At 47.0% G+C, this 21,413-nt stretch overlaps 1 protein-coding gene across 1 annotated transcript in view; it reads right to left on the bottom strand.

Moving 5' to 3' along the window:
- Nucleotides 1–21,413, bottom strand: part of LOC140385344 (exostosin-1-like) — a 299,358-nt gene that overhangs the window by 90,254 nt on the left and 187,691 nt on the right. Inside the window, exon 3 of the mRNA XM_072467409.1 lies at nt 16,977–17,084. Coding sequence (XP_072323510.1) covers nt 16,977–17,084 — 108 coding nt within the window. The remainder of the gene's footprint in view (nt 1–16,976; nt 17,085–21,413) is intronic.

The raw sequence follows: 21,413 nt of genomic DNA, 5'->3' as shown, positions 1-21,413 counted from the left end.
TATTAGTTTTTTTTTGCTACTAGGTCCTAAAAAATGCCCAGTTCTCTGGTCTACCACTATCCCTTGCCACTTTGTATATACTTCTTTTCAATTCATCATCTTTGACCACCTTTGTTAACCATGGATTTTGCCTTTCTCGTAGAATCCCTCTTTTAGATTGGGATTAGCTCCTGAGTATTATGGACCAGCTTTTTGAACATCTGCCACTGCTCATCTACTGATCTACATCTTAAATTGTTTACCCAATTCACCTTAAGCAACTCCTCACTCATACCATTACAATTGCTCTTATTTAAGTTGGAGACACTGTTATGGACCTTAGGCATTCACCCTCAAACTGTACCTGGAATTCTATCATATTGTGGTCACTACCCCCTAAGGGATCCTTAACCACAAGATCCTGTATTAATCCTTCATTGCACAAAACCAAATCTAATACAGACCATTCCCGGGTAGGTTCAACAACATACACCTCTAAAAGGCAATCCCTGATGCACTCCACAAATTCTTCTTCTATGCTACCCTTGCCGGTTTGCTTTTTCCAATCAATATGCAGATTAAAATAGCCCATAATAATTGCAGTTGCCTTCAAGCATGCCCTTAATATTTCCCCATTTATGCTTTGATCTCGAGGCGTCACATATATATATTTTAAAAAATATGTTTATTCAGATTTTTCCAACAAAATTTTTAACAACCCCCCCCCTAACAAAAAGAAAAAAGAACACAAACACAACAATCGAAAATAATACAAAACTTATACATTGGGTTTCCCCTTTATATAGTAACCCCCCCATATGACTTTCAAAGGTACCCTTGGGGAAGCCCCCCCCCCACCCAAATACCCCCCTCGAAAGAGACCCCCCCCCCCCCCCCCGACCCTTGGGTTGCTGCTGCTGCTGACCTCCTCCTAACGCTCCGCGAGATAGTCTAGGAACGGTTGCCATCGCCTGAAGAACCCCCGCACAGACCCTCTCAAGGCAAACTTTATCCTCTCCAGCTTAATGAACCCTGCCATGTCATTTATCCAGGCTTCCACACTGGGGGGCTTTGCGTCCTTCCATAATAGCAAGATCCTCCGCCGGGCTACCAGGGAGGCAAAGGCCAGGATACCGGCCTCTTTCGCCTCCTGCACTTCCGGCTCATCCGTTACCCCAAATAGTGCCAACCCCCAGCTCGGCTTGACCTGGACTTTCACCACCTTGGACATAGTCCTCGCGAAACCCCTCCAGAACCCATCCAGTGCCGGGCACGACCAGAACATGTGGACGTGATTCGCCGGGCTTCCCGAGCACCTCCCACTCATGTCCTCCATCCCAAAGAACCTACTCAACCTCGCCCCTGTCATATGCGCTCTGTGAGTAACCTTAAATTGTATTAGGCTGAGCCTGGCGCAAGAGGAAGAGGAATTAACCCTACTCAGGGCATCAGCCCACAGACCCTCATCTATCTCCTCCCCAAGCTTTCATCTCCTGCCGAAACCTTGCCTTCTCCGACCCATACACCCTAAATCACCGTCCTGAATCCCGTGCCGGGAGCAACGGGAATTCCCTCGCCTGCTGCCTCACAAACGCCCTCACTTGCATGTACCTGGAAAGCATTTCCCAGGGGTAACCCAAACTTCTCCTCCAGTGCCCCTAGGCTCGCAAACGTCCCATCTATAAACAGGTCCCCCATTTTTCTAATCCCTGCCCGATGCAGCACGGTAGCATGGTAGCATTGTGGCTAGCACAATTGCTTCACAGCTCCAGGGTCCCAGGTTCAATTCCGGCTTGGGTCACTGTCTGTGCGGAGTCTGCACATCCTCCCCGTGTGTGCGTGGGTTTCCTCCGGGTGCTCCGGTTTCCTCCCACAGTCCAAAGATGTGCAGGTTAGGTGGATTGGCCATGATAAATTGCCTTTAGTGTCCAAAATTGCCCTTAGTGTTGGCTGGGGTTACTGGGTTATGGGGATAGAGTGGAGGTGTGTGTTTGGGTAGGGTGCTCTTTCCAAGAGCCGGTGCAGACTCGATGGGCCGAATGGCCTCCTTCTTCACTGTAAATTCTATGATGCCAGCTCCGAAACCCCATCCACCCTTCCCGGGGACGAACCGATGGTTCTCCCGAATCGGGGACCAAAACGAGGTTCCCACCTCGCCCCTATGCCGTCTCCACTGCCCCCAGATCTTCAACGTTGCCGCCACCACCGGACTCGTGGGTACCTTGTCGGCGAGAGCGGCAGCGGTACCGTCACCAGCGCCCTCAGGCTCGTGCCCCTGCAGGACGCTATCTCCAACCTCGTCCACGCCGCCCCCTCTCCCTCTATTACCCACTTTGGCTGCCCAATAATAGCCGCACAGATTCGGCAGCGCCAGCCTTCCCTGTCCCTGCTACGCTCCAGAAACACCCGCTTTACCCTCTGGGGTCTGATTTGCCCACACGAAACCCATGATGCTCCTACCTACCCGTTTAAAAAAAGCCTTGGTAATCATAATGGGAAGGCACTGGAACACAAAGAGAAACCTCAGGAGGACCATCATTTTAACCGACTGTACCCTGCCCGCTAGCGAGAGTGGCAGCGCATTTCATCTTTTGAAATCCTCCTCCATCTGCTCCACCAACCGCGTCAAATTGAGCTTGTGCAGGGCCCCCCAACTCACAGCCACCTGGATCCCCAAGTATCGAAAGTTCCTTTCCGCCCTCTTCAATGATAGACCATCTATCCCCCTTCCCTGGTCCCCTGGATGCACCACAAAGAGCTCACTTTTCCCTACGTTGAACTTATAGCCCGAGAAGTCCCCAAACTCCCTTAGGATCCGCATGACCTCCGCCATCCCCTCCACTGGATCTGCCACATACAGCAACAGGTCGTCAGCATTCAACGACACCCGGTGTTCCTCTCCCCCTCGGACCAATCCCCTCCATTTCCTGGACTCCCTTAGTGCCATGGCCAAAGGCTCAATTGCCAATGCAAACAAGGGGGACAGAGGGCACCCCTGCCTCGTCCCTCGGTACAGCAGAAAGTACTCCGACCTCCGCCGATTCGTAGCCACACTCGCCACCGGGGCTCTATATAGCAGCCTGACCCAGCTGATGAACCCCTCCCCAAACCCAAACCTCCGCAACACTTCCCAAAGATACTCCCACTCCACCCGGTTGAAGGCCTTCTCCGTGTCCATAGCTGCCACTACCTCCACTTCTCCCTCCACCGATGGCATCATAAGCACGTTGAGGAGCCTCCGCACATTAGTGTTCAACTGCCTGCCCTTTACAAATCCCGTCTGGTCCTCATGGATCACCCCCGGGACACATTCCTCAATTCTCGTAGCCAGCACTTTTGCCAGCAACTTAGCATCCACATTGAGGAGCGAGATCGGTCTATACGACCCACATTGCATTGGATCCTTGTCCCGCTTCAGGATCAGAGAGATCAGCGCCCCGGACATTGTCGGGGGCAGGGTTCCCCCCTCCCTTGCCTCATTGAAAGTCCTCACTAGCAACAGGCCTAGCAGGTCCACATATTTCCTATAAAACTCGACCGGGAACCCATCTGGCCCCAGGACCTTTCCCGCCTGCATGTTCCCCAATCCTTTAACCAGCTCCTCCAACCCAATTGGCGCCCCTAAACCAGCCACCTCCTGCTCCTCCACCCTCGGGAACCTCAGTTGATCCAAAAATCGTCGCATCCCCTCTTCCCCCGCTGGGGGCTCAGATCTGTACAGCTCCTCATAGAAGTCCTTGAATACCTCATTTACTCTCACCGCACTCCGCACCGTATTCCCCCCGCTATCCTTAACTCCACCTATCTCCCTCGCTGCTTCCCTCTTACGAAGCTGGTGTGCCAGCATCCGGCTCGCCTTCTCCCCATACTCGTACGTCGCCCCCTGTGCTTTCCTCCACTGTGCCTCTTCTTTCCCTGTGGTCAACAGGTCAAACTCCGTCTGGAGGCTTCGCCGCTCCCCGAGTAGTCCCTCCTCAGGGGCCTCTGCATATCTCCTGTCCACCCTTAAGATCTCCCCCACCAACCTCTCCCTGCCCTCTCTCTTCTCCCTGTGGGCCCTGATGGAGATCAACTCTCCCCTGACCACCACCTTCAACGCCTCCCAGACTACCCCCACCTGCACCTCTCCGTTGTCATTGGCCTCCAAATATCTCTCGATGGACCCCCGCACCCTCCCGCACACCTTCTCATCCGCCAATAACCCCACATCAAGACGCCACAGCGGGCGCTAATCCCTCTCCTCTCCTAACTCCAGCTCCACCCAGTGCAGGACGTGGACCGAGATGGCTATGGCCGAATACTCCGTTCGCTCCACTTTCGGGATGAGCGCCCTACTCAAAACAAAAGAAATCTACCAGGGAGTAGGCTCTATGTACATGGGAAAAGAATGAGAATTCCCTGGCCAGGGGCCTGGCAAACCTCCATGGATCCACTCCCCCCATCTGGTCCATAAACCCCCTAAGCACCTTGGCCGCAGCCAGCCTCTGCCCTGTCTTGGACCTAGAGCGCTCCAATGCTGGATCCAGCACCGTGTTGAAATCCACCCCCCCATTATCAAGCTTCCTACCTCCAGGTCCAGAATCCGACCCAGCTTGCGCTTCATAAATCCCGCATCATCCCAGTTCAGGGCGTATACGTTTACCAGTACCACCCGCATCCCTTGCAACCTACCGCTCACCATCACGTATCAACCTCCATTATCCACTACAATATTCTTTGCCTCAAACGACACCCACTTCCCCACCAGTATTGCAACCCCTCTGTTCTTCGCATCCAGCCCCGAATGGAATACCTGTCCTACCCATCCCTTTCTCAGCCTGACCTGATCTGCCACCTTCAAATGTGTCTCCTGAAGCATGACCACGTCTGCCTTTAAGTGCGCGAACACTCGAGCCCTCTTAACTGGCCCATTCAGGCCCCTCACATTCCAAGTTATCAGCCGGATTGGGGGGCTGCTGCTGCTGCCCCCCCCCCCCCCCCCGACTAGCCATCTCCTTTTCTAGGCCAGTCACGTGCTCGCGCCTCCCGCACCCTCCAGTCCCCCAGACGGCAGACATACCGAACTTGACCCCCTTCCGATGGAGCACCGTCTTAGACCGATTAAAGCCAGCTCTCTTCTTGGCCACCTCTGCACTCCAGTCCTGGTAGATTCGGATCTCCGTGTTCTCCCACCTGCTACTCCGCTCTTTCTTGGCCCATCTCAGGACACACACTGTCCATAAAGCAGTGAAACCTCACCACTACAGCCCATGGCGGCTCGCTGGCCTTGGGTCTCCTTTCCAGGACCCGGTGCGCCCCATCTAGCTCCAGAGGCCTCGGGAAGGCTCCCACGCCCATCGGCGAATTGAGCATCGTGCTCACATATGCCCCGGCATCGGGCCCCTCCACTCCTTCAGGGAGACCCAGAATCCGAAGATTCTTCCTCCTCGACCGATTCTCCAGGTCCTCAAATCTTTCCGCCCACCTCTTGTGCAGCGCCTCGTGTGCCTCCACCTTCACCGCCAGGCCCAAGATCTCGTCCTCGTTCTCCGAAGCTTTTTGCCGCACCTCTCGGATCGCCGCCCCTTGGGCCTTCTGGGTCTCCACTAGCTTCTCAATCGCTGCCTTCCTTGGCGCCAGCATTTTGGTTTTCAGCTCCTCAAAGCAGCGTTTAAGAAACCCCTGCTGCTCCTGCGACCACTGCACCCATGCTGCTTGGTTTCCACCCGCCGCCATCTTGCTTTTTCTCCCTCTCACTTTTCGCTGTTCCAAGATCCCTTTTTTCACCTCCCACTCCTGGTCCAATCCATATACTGTCGGGGGGACCTTGCTGCCACCTGCCCACACTGGAAGCCATCGAACAAGTGCCGCTGGGGCCCCTCTAGAGAGCCCAAAAGTCCGTTCCCGGCAGGAGCTACCGAACGTGCGACCTATCCAGGCATGGCCGCAACCGGAAGTCCCAGGCGTCACATATTGTGGATCTATAGATTACTCACATCCTCGTCTTCCTTCCCCTGCTACTCATGATTTCAACCCAAACCGATTCTATATCACTATCCTTTATATCACGACTCAGCATTGTTCTGAAACCTTCCTTGATTAACAACGCTACCCATCTCCTTTCCCCTTTGGCCTGTTCTTTTGGAACATTATATACTCTGAAATGGTTTTTTAAAATAAATGTTTTTTATTGGGTTTTTCGAACATAATATATTTACAGGTGTACACAAAGAGAAAAATGATAATACAACAACGGGCTACGGGCAGCACGGTGGCCTTGTGGATAGCACAATTGCTTCACAGCTCCAGGGTCCCAGGTTCGATTCCGGCTTGGGTCACTGTCTGTGCGGAGTCTGCACATCCTCCCCGTGTCTGCGTGGGTTTCCTCCGGGTGCTCCGGTTTCCTCCCACAGTCCAAAGATGTGCAGGTTAGGTGGATTGGCCATGATAAATTGCCCTTAGTGTCCAAAATTGCCCTTAGTGTTGGGTGGGGTTACTGGGTTATGGGGATAGGGTGGCGGTGTTGACCTTGGGTAGGGCGCTCTTTCCAAGAGCCGGTGCAGACTCGATGGGCCGAATGGCCTCCTTCTGCACTGTAAATTCTATGATGAAACGCTATATAATTAGCAAAATCACGTAAATAAAAAGTAAAAAAACCAAGGTGTGGGGAGGTAAAAACTGGGGAAATGTTAATAATAATAGCTTATTGTCACAAGTAGGCTTCAATGAAGTTATTGTGAAAAGCCCCGAGTCGCCACATTCCGGCGCCGGTTCGGGGAGGATGGTATGGGAATTGAACCGGCGCTACTGGCCTTGTTCTGCATTACAAGCCAGTTGTTTAGCCCACTGTGCTAAACCAGCCCCAGTGTCGATACATTGAGGTACTGGAGAGACAATTGCAGTACGCCTGTATACATGTCTTGTGGCCCCCCCCCCTTTCTTTTTCTTCTGTTTTTTTTAAACAAAGAGTACATTCAACACAAGTAATACAGAATAGATCTGGGGGGGGGGGTTTGCTTGCTTCTCCCGGTTGGTTTTCGCTGTTGTTGTTGTGCATTTGCCTCTGCTTCAGCTGTTCGTCGTTTCTTCCTCCTGCGCTTTCTTACAGTCGGTTGCTGAGTTTGTCACGGTCGTTGTCATTTCCTGTGCTCTCCTTCCAGTTCGTGTTCCCTCGTCGTCGTTCTCTCCCCCCCCCCCCCCCCCCCTGGTTCCCCTCTCTGGACCATGGCCACTGGATCCCTCCCACTGAAAACTCCTCTGTAGCCCAGAGCAGATGTCCCGAACCCTGGTGCCCGGCAGACAAACCTTCGAGACTCTGGGTCCTGGCTACAGAGAACATGGTCTATTCCCCGGACCACTTGCAGTTACACCTTCCTGTCCCTGACCAATGACAGAATTTAAGGTAGTTAATCTAAGGGGTGAGACTGCATCCTGAAATACTGTAATTCTTCCCCCTCCCTGATGTGACGTGATGTCTGAAGCTCAGAGCCCAGCTACTAACTCTTGAGCCGAAGTTCCTCAAGCAACCAACATTTGGTACAGACGTGGTTGTTATGAACCACAATGGGGTCCACCAGCTCCCACATGTTGCAGGTACAACACATCAACTGGTCTTGCATCCCTATTTTATATAATTAGAATTTAAATTTGTTTTTACTTATACTACTAATCTTTACTTCCCGCAATTGCTGTTTCCCTACCTAGCCTTCACTTCCAATGTCAGAAAGGTAGGAGAAAGACTCAACTATCAGTCACTTACCTATGATATCTCACGATGTGTTCCCTCTATACTGATAGTGTTACTGCAATTAATGCCCCAGCTCTCCGACCTTGGTCTGCACCTGCCCCCATTGACCGAATCAGCTGCTTCCTCATGCCCCATGTCACTTTCTGAATCCTGACATCACCACAGGAGCTCCACCTCTGGATTCAGTGAAGTTTTGCTGCGCTGTTCTATTAAGTTTTCCTGCCGCTCCGATTAGCTGCTCCCCACTAGGTTCACTCTCTATCTGGCCTCCGGTGCTCTGTGCATCTGGCCCTCGCTGCGTTGCTCTATTCCCGCCGCTCCAATCAACTGTTCCCACCAGGTTTGCTCTCTCTCCTGCCTCCGATTGTGCTGCCTCACAGCACCAGGGACCCGGGTTCAATCTCGACCTCAGGTGGCTACATGTTTGGAATTTGCACATTCTTCCAGTGTCTGTGTGGGTTTCTTCCTACAGTTCAAAGATGTGCAGGTTAGGTGGATTGGCCATGCTAAATTGCCCCAGGGTGCTAAATTGCCCCAAGGTCAGGGCCGCTAGAATTGGTCAGGGGATTGGGCCTCGGAAGGATTGTCTTTCAAAGGCTCGGTGCAGACCTGATGGGCCAAATAGCCCTCTTCTGCACTTTAGGGATTCTATGATTCAGCGATGATAATGCCATTGAATGTCAAGAGCCAATGGCTATATTTGCTCTTGTTCGATATGGTTATTGCCTGGTACTTGTGTGGCATGAAAGTTACTTCCCATTTGGCAGCACGTGCCTGGATATTGTCACGGTTTTGCTGCATTTTATCATGGACTGCCTCAGTATCTGAGGAGTCGCAGATGGTTGAATTCTGTGCAATCTATCAGCAATCATCCCCATTTCTGATCTTATGATGGAAGGAAGGTCATTGATGAAGAAGTTATCAAGGTGGTTAGGCCTAGGACACTACCTAGAAGAACTCTTGCAGTGATGTCCTGGAACTGATGATTGGCCTGCAACAAACACAACCCTCTTCCTTTGTGCTAGGTATGAGTCCAACCAGCGGAATGCTTGCTCCCCCTCCCTCATATCGATTCCCATGGTCTTCCATTTTGCTAGGGCTCTTTGATGCCACGGGCAGTCGCTCTCACCTCTGGAGTTTAACTCTTGTCTGTGCTTGAACCAAGGCTGTAATGAGGTCAGATGAGGAGTGGCCCTGGTGAAACCCAAATTGATCGTCAATGAGCAGGTTAGTGCTAAGCAAGTACTGCTTGATGGCACTGTTGATGACCCCTTCCATCACGTTACTGATGATTGACAGTGTGCTGATGGAGTGGCAATGGCCAGGTTGGATTTGTTCTGCTTTGTGTGTACATGACAGACCTGGGCAAATGTTCACATTGCCAGGTAGATGGTGTTGAAGCTGCAATGGAACAGTTTTTAATTCAAATATTTCATAAGTTCTGAGAAATTTTCAAGTCCTAAAACAGGATTGAAAACTATAAAAGACACACCAGACAAACATTCAGCACTGATAATGTCTGAAGCAATTACAATTTGCAGACATCATACTACATTGTGACTCTCGTTACATCAGTGCAATGGCAATATGATGACTTATTTGCACAATTCTCAATACAAATCTGAACCATTTTAACATACCCAGCAGAATCACAAAAGTACTTCAAACCCAAAAGAAAACAGCAGGAAAACTTTGGGAGAAGCCATCCTATGCCATTAATAGCAGTAAAGTATTCCACGTTTGCACTAACAAAGCATGGCCCTAGCCATGCACTGAGAGGGGAATAATGGGACAGGGATAGGGGAGAAATAGCTGTGACTACCATACTATGCTCATATTTGATTCTGAACTAAAATCAGTATTCAGTTATACTGTAGCCCAAGTGCTATATGTTTGACAATGAAGGCCAGCTATACAGCAAATTAAATCCACCCCAGTGTACACAGAAATTGCATTTAGGAATCAAGCGATTTCATCCCCAGTACATACTTGTGTTTGTACACGAGCAGTAGTCCTAATTCCAAGTACCTAACGTTCCCACATCCTTTTATCTCTCACTCTTTCAACCATCTAACTGCTCTTAATCATTGACAATGTCTGTCCTTCAATCAGTAAATCTAGTGGTGCATTCCACAGCATTACAACTTACTTCTACTACTCTTGTTCTAAATCTTTTACATTTAACCTTGTATTAATATCCCTTTATTCGTGATCCAAACCCCGAGTACCATTAGAAACAGCTTATTGCTATCTAGCATATGCCAACCCTTCATAATTTAAAATATAGATCAAATTACTCTTCAATATTTTCTGTTTTGACAAAAATAGCCTCAATTTTTCATGTTTTTGTATTTACTGATACAAGGTAGCACCCTAGTGAATCTGCACGGTACTCTTTACTAATGTAACATCCTTCGGATGATGTTGATTAGGGAAAAAATATATCAAAATTAATTTGAAACTTCAGTTCTCAGCAGTGAAGGGGTTAAACTTGAGCTGTGTCACACAAGCTTTGAGCTGAAGTTGAGAGCTGTAAAGAAAACACTCCAAGGGTACATCTTGCTGGTGATGGGGTCCAGAAAAAGAGAGATCACATATGGTGATCCTCAATGATTGCGATAACAATGCGGGATCTTTTCACCATTTGTGCTGGTGTCAGGAAGGAAGAAAATTGTTATTGCAGTGGATTTTTTACCTTGGGAAATGGGTAAGTTAGAAGAGTCAGACAAGCAGGTGATCGATACCCACATTCTTGTTAATGGAGAGCCGGTGATAAACACCAAGAGACAGCAAGTACGTATCATTGCACTGATTGGATATTATAATTAAGCATGCACTTGTTGCAATTGGTTAACTGTTCTCATATACTATGCACGATGTAAATCTAATTGATAGTCGTGATTGGATATAGATAACTATTAACAAATGATTGGTATATGCTAATTTCTTGTCACCGAATCTTTGCCTCTACAATTCTTGAACCTGTGCACTCTGGCGTACCAGTTTGGAACAGCATTAGCCCAGTTAGAGATATAAAGGGTTTGTTCATAACTGCAAGAGTCTTTATCTGGTCTCTCATGAGTGCGAGGATAAAATACTATAATTGAATAGCTGTATAAATTCCCCTCAACAATGTGGAGTTCAAAACTCCACACAGGGTGATCTCATTATGGTTTTATATACATTTGCCATTCCAGTTTAACTTTTAAGTTTTATATTACTTGCGATAAAACCCCAGTATTTCATCAGCTGGTTTCTTCTTTTTAACCATTTGAACTAATGTTTTGTGAACACAAACCCCAACTCCCTCTGCTCTGCCACAAAATCCAATATTCTACACCTATGTTTTTGCACATTTCATCATCATATCAATGTTCTGTATCGTTCTCTTTGGTTATTTATTTACCGCGTCTCCTATTTTAGTGCTGTTTTGCAAATCTGGTTTTATATTAAAATCATTACAGTGCTTTTTATTAATTCATAGGTAGGAGCATCACTGGCCAGACAAGCGTCTTCCTAATTGCTGCTAGTGGTAAGGTAGTGGTGAGCCACCATCTTGAACTGTTAAACTCTTTGAATCAGTATGCCCATTAGGGAAGGGGTGTCAAGACTTTGACTCCAGGAGTGGCTATATAGCTCCACGCCAGAATGGCGCCTGTGACTTGTAGAGAAACCTGCAGGTGATGGTGTTCCCATGTATCTGCTGCCCTTGTTGTTTTGGGTGGTAGAGGTCATGGGTTAGGAAGGCGCTAACAAAGGAGCCGTGGCAAGTTGCTGCAGTGGATATTGCAGGGGGTACATACTGCTGTCTTTGTGTGCCAGCGGCGAAGGGAGTGAACGCAGTGCAAATCAAGTGGGCTGCTCGTCTTGGATTATGCCGAGCTTTTTGAATTGTTTAGCTCCACTTATCCAAGTGGATAGTATTCAAACATGCTCCTGACTTGTGCTTTGTAGATGGTGGACAGGCTTTGGGGAGTCAGGAAGTGAACCCCGAGTCTCTGAACTTAACAGCCACAGTATTAAATGGCTGATCCAGTTGAGTTTCTGGTCAATGGTAACTCTTAAAATGTTGATAGTGGGGAATTCTGCAACGGTAATGCTAGTTAATGTCAAGGTTAGATTACATCTTGCTGAAGATGGTAATTTCCTGGTACTCGGGTGGTGCAATGATATTTGTCACATTAGCCCAAGTCTGAATGTTGCCCAGGTGTTGCTGCATGTAGGCATGGATTGCTGTAAATGGTACTCAATTTGAGCAATCAAAGAACTTCCCATTTCTGACTCACTATCAAGGGAAGATCATTGATGAAGCAGCTGAAGATAATTGGGTCTAGGTCACTCCCTAAGGAATTCCTGCAGCCATGTCTGGGAACAAGTTGTCGGCAACAACCACAGCTATGTTCCTTTGTGCTAGGATGACTCAGATTAGTGAGGTTTCCCACCGTTTTTGTTTGGATTTCTCGATACCTCACTTGATCAAATGTTGCCTTGATGCCACTGTCCCCTCACTTAGGACGAAGGCCATAATGAGGTCAGTAGTGTGGTCCTGGTAGATCATAGTGCGAACAAATCTGAGGAGTATCAATACCCACTTCCAACCACACTGAAAAAATGAATTCACTTCCTACTCAGTTTCATTGCTTTTCACCAGTTTTTAAAATCAATTTTTTTCTTTTGCATAACATCATATCACTTAAACTTCACCAGGAGGCTCCTATGTGGTGCTTTATAAAGGGCTTTCTAAAAAATCTAGATACATGGGTTTGTATTAATCTTAAAAGTTCAAGGGTCTTAATGGTCGGTGGTTTGTTATCCATCTGATGGAAACTTTCTCAATTAGGTTGGTCAAGCATAATCTTTTATTAAAAAAATGTTTTTATTGGCATTTGTCAATTTTAGAGTGAAACTTGTGTCCGATATTTACAATTTATACAGTTTCTTATTTGCATGCATCTTTCTTGGTATATCTTCTCCCCCATCCCTGTCCCCTCCTTGGTAAACCCCTCCCCGCCATGGGTGTTCTATCGCTGAGCTCCTGTTCTTTCCCCCTCCCCCCTTCTGTGGTTTTCGTTGCAGACCTTGTGGGTTTGTGGGGGGTGGGCTTCCTGCTCCCTCTCCTCTCCCTCCCCTCCCATGCTTCTCCCTGTGGCTCCCCCAAGTTTCCTCACTCCTTCCCTCTTTCTATTTTGTGTTCTTGTCTGCTCTCCCCAGTTTCCCCCTCTTTCCCTAGTCGCACAAACAGGTCTTGGAACAGGCCAGCGAATTGCCCCCATGCTTTGTGGAAGCTGTCGGATGGTGTATTCGATCTTCTCCAGATGGAGAAATTCCGCCAGGTCTGTCAGCCAGTCTGCAGCTGTGGGCGGTGATGTTGATCGTAAGCCGAGCAGGATTCTCCAGTGTGCGATTAGGGAAGCCAGAGCAAGGGTGTCGGCCCCTTTCCCCATGTATGGCTCTGGCTGTTCTGAAACCACGAACCACGAAGACTGCCACTCTCCGGCACAGCTTCACCCTCATCCCCACAACCTTGGACATTGCCTCGAAGAAGGCTGTCCAGAACCATACAATCTGGCAAGCCCACAACATGTGGGCATGGTTGGCCGGGCCTCCCTGGCACCATACACATTTATCTTTCTCCTCTGGAAAGAACCTGTTCATTCAGGTTCTGGTCAGGTGCGTCTGTGCACCACTTTAAACTGCATGAGGCTGAGCTTGCGCAAGAGGAGGTGGAGTTGGCCCTACTCAGTGCTTTGCTCAGGAGTCCCCCAACCCACTTCCGTCCCCAGTTCATCCTCCCATTTTGTCCGGCTTCATCCAGTGGTAGTCTTGCCCTGTCCAGTAACCATCCATCGATGTTTCCTCAATTCCCCCCTTCCTTAATGGACGTGTTTATCAGTTCCTCTAATAGCGTGTCCTTGGGGACCTGGGGTATCCTACTGTCACCTTGCGGAGAAAGTGCTTGATTTGAAGGTGCCCAAGTTCCTGTCCTGTCAGTAGTTCCAGGTCTTCAGTCAGTTCGGTCAGTGCCGCTGGTCTGTTCCCCTTGTAAAAGTTCCTAACTGTCCCCCTGTCCTGTCTCCATTTTTAAAAAGTGGCGTTGAGCATGGCTGGTGGGAATTTGTGGTTTCCGCAGAGGGGAGGGGCATGCGGGACATTTCGATTAAACCAAAATGTTGCCTATCTGGTTCTATGTCTTTAGTGTGTCTACCACCACTGGGCAGGATGTGTATTTCGTCGGGGAGCATGGGAGCACTGCCGTGGCGAGGGCCCGGAGGGTCATTTCCTTGCAGGAAGGTGGGTTCACGTATCCATCCCCTCACTTTCTTGGTCGTGGCTGCCCAGTGGTAGTATTGTAGATTTGGCAGTGCCAGACTTCCCATAACTTTTCTCCTTTGTAGTGTTGATTTGGGGATTCTTGGATTCTTACCACCCCACACACAAATGCCATGATCATTTAAACAATGCTGTGGAAGGCTTGGGGATGAAGATCGGTATGGATCTGAACAGGAAGAGGAACCTCGGCAGTACGTTCATTTTGATCGTCTACATACCCCCCACCAGGGAGACCGGGAGCGTATCCCATTTAAAAAATATATATTTTATTATAAACATGTATCAAAACAGGTGACAGCGAATAAACACCCTGGGAAACGTACTTCCCAACAATCAACTATACAGTCTGTACAGATTTTCCCCCTTTTTCACCCCCCTCCCCCGCGACAAACAGCCCCTCAAACACGGTCACAAACATCCCCCACCTTTCCTCAAACCCTCCTGAAGAGCCCCTTAACTCATACTTTATCTTCTCTAATCGCAGCAAGTCGTACAGGTCACCCAACCAAGTCGCTACCCCCAGTGGCGATGTCGACTGCCACTCCAGCAAAATTCTCCGCCGTGCAATCAGAGAGGTGAAGGCCAAGACATCGGCCTTCCTCCCCTCCATGAGCTCTGGCTTTTCTGAAACCCGAAATATCGCCACGAATGGTTCCACCTCCTCCTCCACTATCCTGGCCAAGACCGTGAACACGCCCGCCCAGAATCTTCCCAATTTTTTTGCAACCCCAAAACATGTGCATGTGATTTGCTAGCCCCCACCCAACCTCTCACACTCATCTGTTACCCCCTGAAAGAACCCACTCATTCTCGCCCGAGTCATATGCACCCTGTGCACCACCTTAAACTGTATCAGACTCGTCCTTGAAAAGAGGAGGTCCCGTTTACCCTACGTAGTGCCTCACTTGATACATCCGCTTCCCATTTCTCCTTGATCTTGTTTGTACCTAATTATGTAGATGTTAACACAGCTTATAAATGTACACACGATCGCTTATCCTGCCGACTACGCCAAGTTGATAGATCTACCATGCGGGGTTTTAGTAGCACTTTGCGATTACTAGAACTTAGTAGAAATTTAAGTTAAAACTTCTCAGGTGCAAATAAGAATGGTTTTATTTGTCTTCTATTGATTACAATTGAAAGTCATTTAAAAGGCAATTCGTAGGCAATTGAAAACTTTCAAAGAATCACAGAAATGATTTTCTTGCTTTGGCAAACAGCACGCAATAGCTTTTAGAAGTCAAAGTCTGAAAATGAAATATGAAGACAGGGAGACAGTGAATAGTTCAGATCAAAGTATAGATGATTCATGAATAAAGATGGCCGTATGGACCTGCACGGTTATACAAAATCATATCAGTCTTTAGCCATCTATCTACACCTCTAAGTCATCCTAATTGGTTTGGGTTAGAATCGAATGAGTTTGATTTGACGGTTAGCTGTCAATCTTGAATTTGCAACATTAGTTTTAATTGTTTTGTGTCTACATACTTGTGTATGTTAAGGAATGCGATATTGTGCTGTTACTGCGACCAGCTTGAACTGGTCTTTTGCTGACTTAATCTTTTGCTGACTTAATCTTTCGATTTATCAAAAGCGGGGACTGTAGAAGTCAACTATTTCCTAATACACCTGATAGGTAAAAGATAGCTATTTAGGGTAAATATTAAGCCTCAGTTTTACCCATTTTAAATTAAGGATTTCAACACTCTCATAACCTCAGGTCATCTCAAAACATACAGCTTACAAAACAGCACAACGCAGCATAATTCACTTTTCTAATTTCCATTATTCTAGCAAGACTGTACAACATAAAAACAGAAACACAAAAGAACCTGATACATGCAAAAGCAGTAGAGAAGAGATTAAAACAAACACTTTAACTGAACTAATGAATACATTTTTCAAGGCAGTGTCCAAGGACAGGGCAGGCTCCATAGCAACAGCATAGCAACGACACAGTAACATGAAGGCTCTATTGTTATAACAGCTAAGTCAGCAAAAGACCAGTTCAAGCTGGTCGCGATAACAGCACAATATCGCATTCCTTAACATACGCAAGTATGTAGACACAAAACAATTAAAACTAATGTTGCAAATTCAAGATTGACAGCTAACCGTCAAATCAAACCCATTTGATTCTAACCCAAACCTATTAGGATGACTTAGAGGTGTAGATGGCTAAAGACTGATGTGATTTTGTATAACCGTGAGGGTCCGTACGGCCATCTTTATTCATGAATCATCTATACTTTGATCTGAACTATTCACTGTCTCCCTGTCTTCATATTTCATTTTTAGACTTTGACTTCTAAAAGCTATTGTGAGCTGTTTGCCTAAGCAAGAAAATCATTTCTGTGATTCTTTGAAAGTTTTCAATTGTCTACGAATTGCCTTTTAAACGACTTTCAATTGTAATCAATAGAAGACAAATAAAACAATTGTTATTTGCATCCGAGAAGTTTTAACTTCAATTTCTACTGAATTCTAGTAATCGCAAAGTGCTACTAAAACTGCATGGTAGATCTATCAACCTTCACCACCCGCTGGCCTCCCTGCTCCCCCAACCACTTGTATATATCCCCAATTCTTCCTGCCACATCCGGAAGATTTTCTTCTTTTGACCTGGAGACATTAAGGGCAATTGTAGGGTTCCTAAAACATGGAGCAGACATGGACCCCAACACTATCATTGTGAAACTGGAGAACATGCCATGGGCCTTTTGAATTTAACATTTTGCTATTATAGCGGTCTTTAGCCGGGGTTATACAATCACAGACGATGTAAATAAAAGCCTGGCAATTCTGTACCATTCACTTACAATCTCCAATCCCCACTCTTCAAAAGAGAAACCTCTTCAAAACAGTTTAATATTGACCTCAAAATAATGAGTGATTACTGAACTAAATCCATTTTGCTACAATACAGCTCTCCTACCTGTAGTAACAACCTTTCATCTCCAACGACAATAGCTTGGTTCCATTCAATGACTTCTGAAAATGGCAGTTGCCATCCATTACTCAACATCACTGGAATACACGCAGCCTGTGATAGTTACAATGGAAATTGCACAAATATTGATCAGAAGATAAAAATGTCATTTATAAGCATGCAAAATGTAAGAAACATTCATGGCACACTGGTTAGCACTGCTGCTGCACAGTGCCAGGGACCAAGATTTCATACCAGCCTTGATACGTTTTCCATGTCTGCGTGGGTTTCCTCTGGGTGCTCCAGCTTCTTCCCACAGTCCAAATATGGGCAGGGTAGGTGGATTGACCATGCTACAAATTGCTCCTTAATGTCCAAAGATGTGCAGGCTAGGTGGGGTTACGGGGATAGGGTGGGGGAGTGGGTCTACGTATGGTGCTCTTTCATAGGGTTGGTGCAGACTCGATGGGCCAAATGGTCTCCTTTTGCACTGTGGGGGCTCTATGATTCTCTCAGATTTTAGGCTGGGAACATTTTGATAAAGCACCCTGTCTAGTACATTAATAACCTTATTCTCCATATTCATTGTGAGAAAGTTTGTCTTCCTCTTCTGGAGAACAAAATATGGGAGACAGATTTATGCTTGAACATTAAAACAATTCACAACATTAAAGATGAATACCATTCTTGGGATGTAGGCATTGCTCTTAAGGTCACCATAAATTATCCCAAAGTCATCCCAAGAACAACCTCTGCAGGTCAGCTCCGACACTTCCGAAGGCAGCTCGGAGACAAATAAGTTGGTACGGGGCTCGTTCTATGGCTTATTAGTCCAGGCTTCTGATGACTAACAGAGTAACATAATCACTACTATACCCATCAAGACTGAAATAAAGCACTTTGGAATAACATGGAAACAGGTCACTGTGTCCTGCCAGTCTGCATCATCATTTAGGTTGGTCACTTACTCTGCCTCATATTCCTCCATTCTCTTTTTAAATTCAGCTAATGATTCCATTTTTCAATGTTGTTTTCTGTCTTAAACACCAACAAGGAGTGAAGTCCACCATCTCAACTGTCTAAAATGGTTTCTCATGCTCTGTGCTGTATTCCTTTACATTTTATCTTGTGTCTATGGCCTCTTATTTTAGAATATTCAACTACTGAAAACAGTGTTTCTATCTAACTGTGTCCCATTCTTTCAGAATTTTAAACACGACCTACAGCATAATCTGTCTTGTTTTAATGAAAAATAGTTCAATTTTTCAAGTATTTATATTTTCTCACTGGGAAATTTCTTAGTAAGTCTGTGTTGTACTTTCTCTGACGCCTCAATATTCATCTTGCAGAATACTGTACCACAGTAAGTCATATACAAAGCTCACCATTATCTCTTATACGCTGTATCTCTGGAGATAAAATCTAGAATTCTATTAGCTTTATAAAAAAGACTAGAGATGCTGCCTTTAATGTTCTGTGAATTGCTTCCCAAATCCCTTTGCTCTCCCACAGTACTGAACCTAATCCCATTCAAAGTATAACTACTGTTTTACTGCTGCTTTTTAAAAAACCAAAATGCAACACAGGACATGGCAGCTCAAACTTTTATGAGCTGTATATAGAAAAAATAAGTATAAAATCAGAGAATTTACAGTGCAGGAGGCCATTGGACCCATCGAGTCTGCACTGGCCCTTGGAAAGAGCAGCCCACATAAACCCACACCTCCACCCTACCCCCATACCCCAGTAACTCCACCTAACCTTTTTGGGCACCAAGGGGCAATTTATCATGGTCAATCCGCCCAACCTGCACATCCCTGGACCATGGGAGGAAACCCACGCAGACACGAGGAGAACGCGCAGACTCCGTACAGACAGCAACCCAAGCCGGGAATCGAACCTGCGACCCTGGCGCCGTGAAGCTAACCACTGCACCACTGTGCCGCCCCCCCCCTCCACACACACCCCAACACAGCCCCCCCCAACACACACGCCCCACCCAACACACGCGCGCCCACCCCCCCAACACACGCGCGCCCACCCCCCCAACACACGCGCGCCCACCCCCCCAACACACACGCACCCCCCCAACACACACGCACCCCCCCAACACACACGCACCCCCCCAACACACACGCACCCCCCCAACACACACGCACCCCCCCAACACACACGCACCCCCCCAACACACACGCACCCCCCCCAACACACACGCACCCCCCCCAACACACACGCACCCCCCCCAACACACACGCACCCCCCCCAACACACACGCACCCCCCCCAACACACACGCACCCCCCCAACACACACGCACCCCCCCCAACACACACGCACCCCCCCAACACACACGCACCCCCCCAACACACACACACCCCCCCAACACACACGCACCCCCCCAACACACACGCACCCCCCCAACACACACGCGCACCCCCAACACACGCACCCCCAACACACGCATCCCAACACACGCACCCCCCCAACTCACACACACCCCCAACGCACGCACCCCCCCAACGCACACACCCCCCCAACGCACGCACCCCCCCAACGCACGCACCCCCCCAACGCACGCACCCCCCCAACTCACGCACCCCCAAACACACGCATACTCTACTATAGAGGATATTAGAAAATAAAAATCTTGTCACAAGATACATAATATTGAAAATGTAAACACTTTGATAATTTGTTAACAGTTAAAAATAAGGTAACAGTAGTATCAAACGCATCCATTAAACAATCACTTCCATTGCAAAGATAATTTGCGTAACTAAGCGAAAGAAAACGGAACATGGCAAAACAGAAAATTAGACAAAATATAAAATGATATAGGTGTGCATGTTATAGAATTGTGTGCCTTATTTTATATAATTTAAAGTTTTATAAAGTTCTGTTTCTATTTGCTTTATTAGTCAGCTAACTGAATATTGACCATTGCTATTTTTTAAGGGAAGGAGTAAGTAAATATGGCGATATGCCTTACTCCATCCATAGGCATCTTACATCCAAACTGCTGGTTTGAAAAGCAGTACTCCTGATTTTCTTGTTTTCCGCAGTGAAGCTTCCACTTCTCAACAGCAATAATACTGTGATATGGGAGATCTCTGGCTCAAACTCAGAACTGTAGCATGATACCATATATTGGTGCGAAAAACAATGTTTACGCTTTCCTTTCCCATTAACTACTGCACTCATTGCTCTGATAATATTTAGTTATCAGCCTAAGAAAGAAAAATGTACATTTATATTGCGCATTCTCACACCCACAAAACATAGCAAGTGCTTCACAGTCAATTAATTACTTAAGTTCGATCACTATTATACAAGGACATGTGGCACCCAACTTGGCATAGTAAGGCCTCAGAAACAGCAAATGGGATAAATGACCACTTAATCTGTGTCCGTGATTTTGGTTTAGTGACAAATGTTGGCCAAGACATAGGACGAACTGGCTAATATTCTTTCAATAATGCCATAGGATATTTCACCCAAAAAACAGACATGCTAGTTGAACACCCTATTGTAGTTCTGTGACTCATTGATAATTTAAATGTTTAATACTAAGCATCTGTAACAATGCAGTATTCCACTTTCCATTTATTTGATAAAAGAACAGGAAGCAGCGCTTACATCTATAATGGAGATAGGAGTGGAGTGGAAGGACTCAGAGGAGTTAAACAAAAATAGCCATCATAAACCATATGATGTCATCTGAAGTTCAGCATATCATAAACTAGAATCTAGAAAGTGGATTCTCTTGGAAAGGTAGTCATCAGTACAGTACTGATTTTGTATCATTAGAACTGGAACGCCATTGATTTTCTTGCTTGTCTAGTGCCTTTCAATTGCTAAGCCTGTATTTAGTGCACCTGTACCTTATGGGCACAAAGCAGCCAACTGATCTGGTTAACTCTGGTTAACAGTGGGAAGATTTGGAATGTTTAAGGTTAATTATTTACTGTTTTTCAATGATCCACATTACATAGAAAGCATTCTATCTGGTTGCATCACAGCCTGGTATGATAACTACTCGACCCAAGACTATAAGAAGCTACAGTCGTGAACACAGCCCAGTCCATCACCCAAACTCACATCCCATCCACTGACTCTGTCCACACCTCCCGCTGCCTTGGGAAAGCGGGCAGCATAATCAAAGACCCCTCCCACCCGGGTTATTCTCTCTTTCAACTTCTTCCATCGGGCAAGAGATACAAAAGTCCGAGAATACGCACTAACAGGTTCAAAAACAGCTTCTTCCCCGTTGTTACCAGACTCCTGAATGACCCTCTTATGGACTGAACTGATCTCTTCACGCATTTTCTCTGCTGAGTAGTACTGCACTCCATATGCTCACCTGGTGCCCGTGTATTTGCGTCGTGTATTTATGCATGTCCTATGTTTTTCTCATGTATGGAACGATCCATCTGGACTGTACGCA

Source organism: Scyliorhinus torazame, chromosome 11, assembly GCF_047496885.1.
Source record: "Scyliorhinus torazame isolate Kashiwa2021f chromosome 11, sScyTor2.1, whole genome shotgun sequence".
In the NCBI taxonomy this organism is placed as follows: domain Eukaryota; kingdom Metazoa; phylum Chordata; class Chondrichthyes; order Carcharhiniformes; family Scyliorhinidae; genus Scyliorhinus; species Scyliorhinus torazame.
This window is presented reverse-complemented; position numbering and strand designations above follow the sequence as displayed.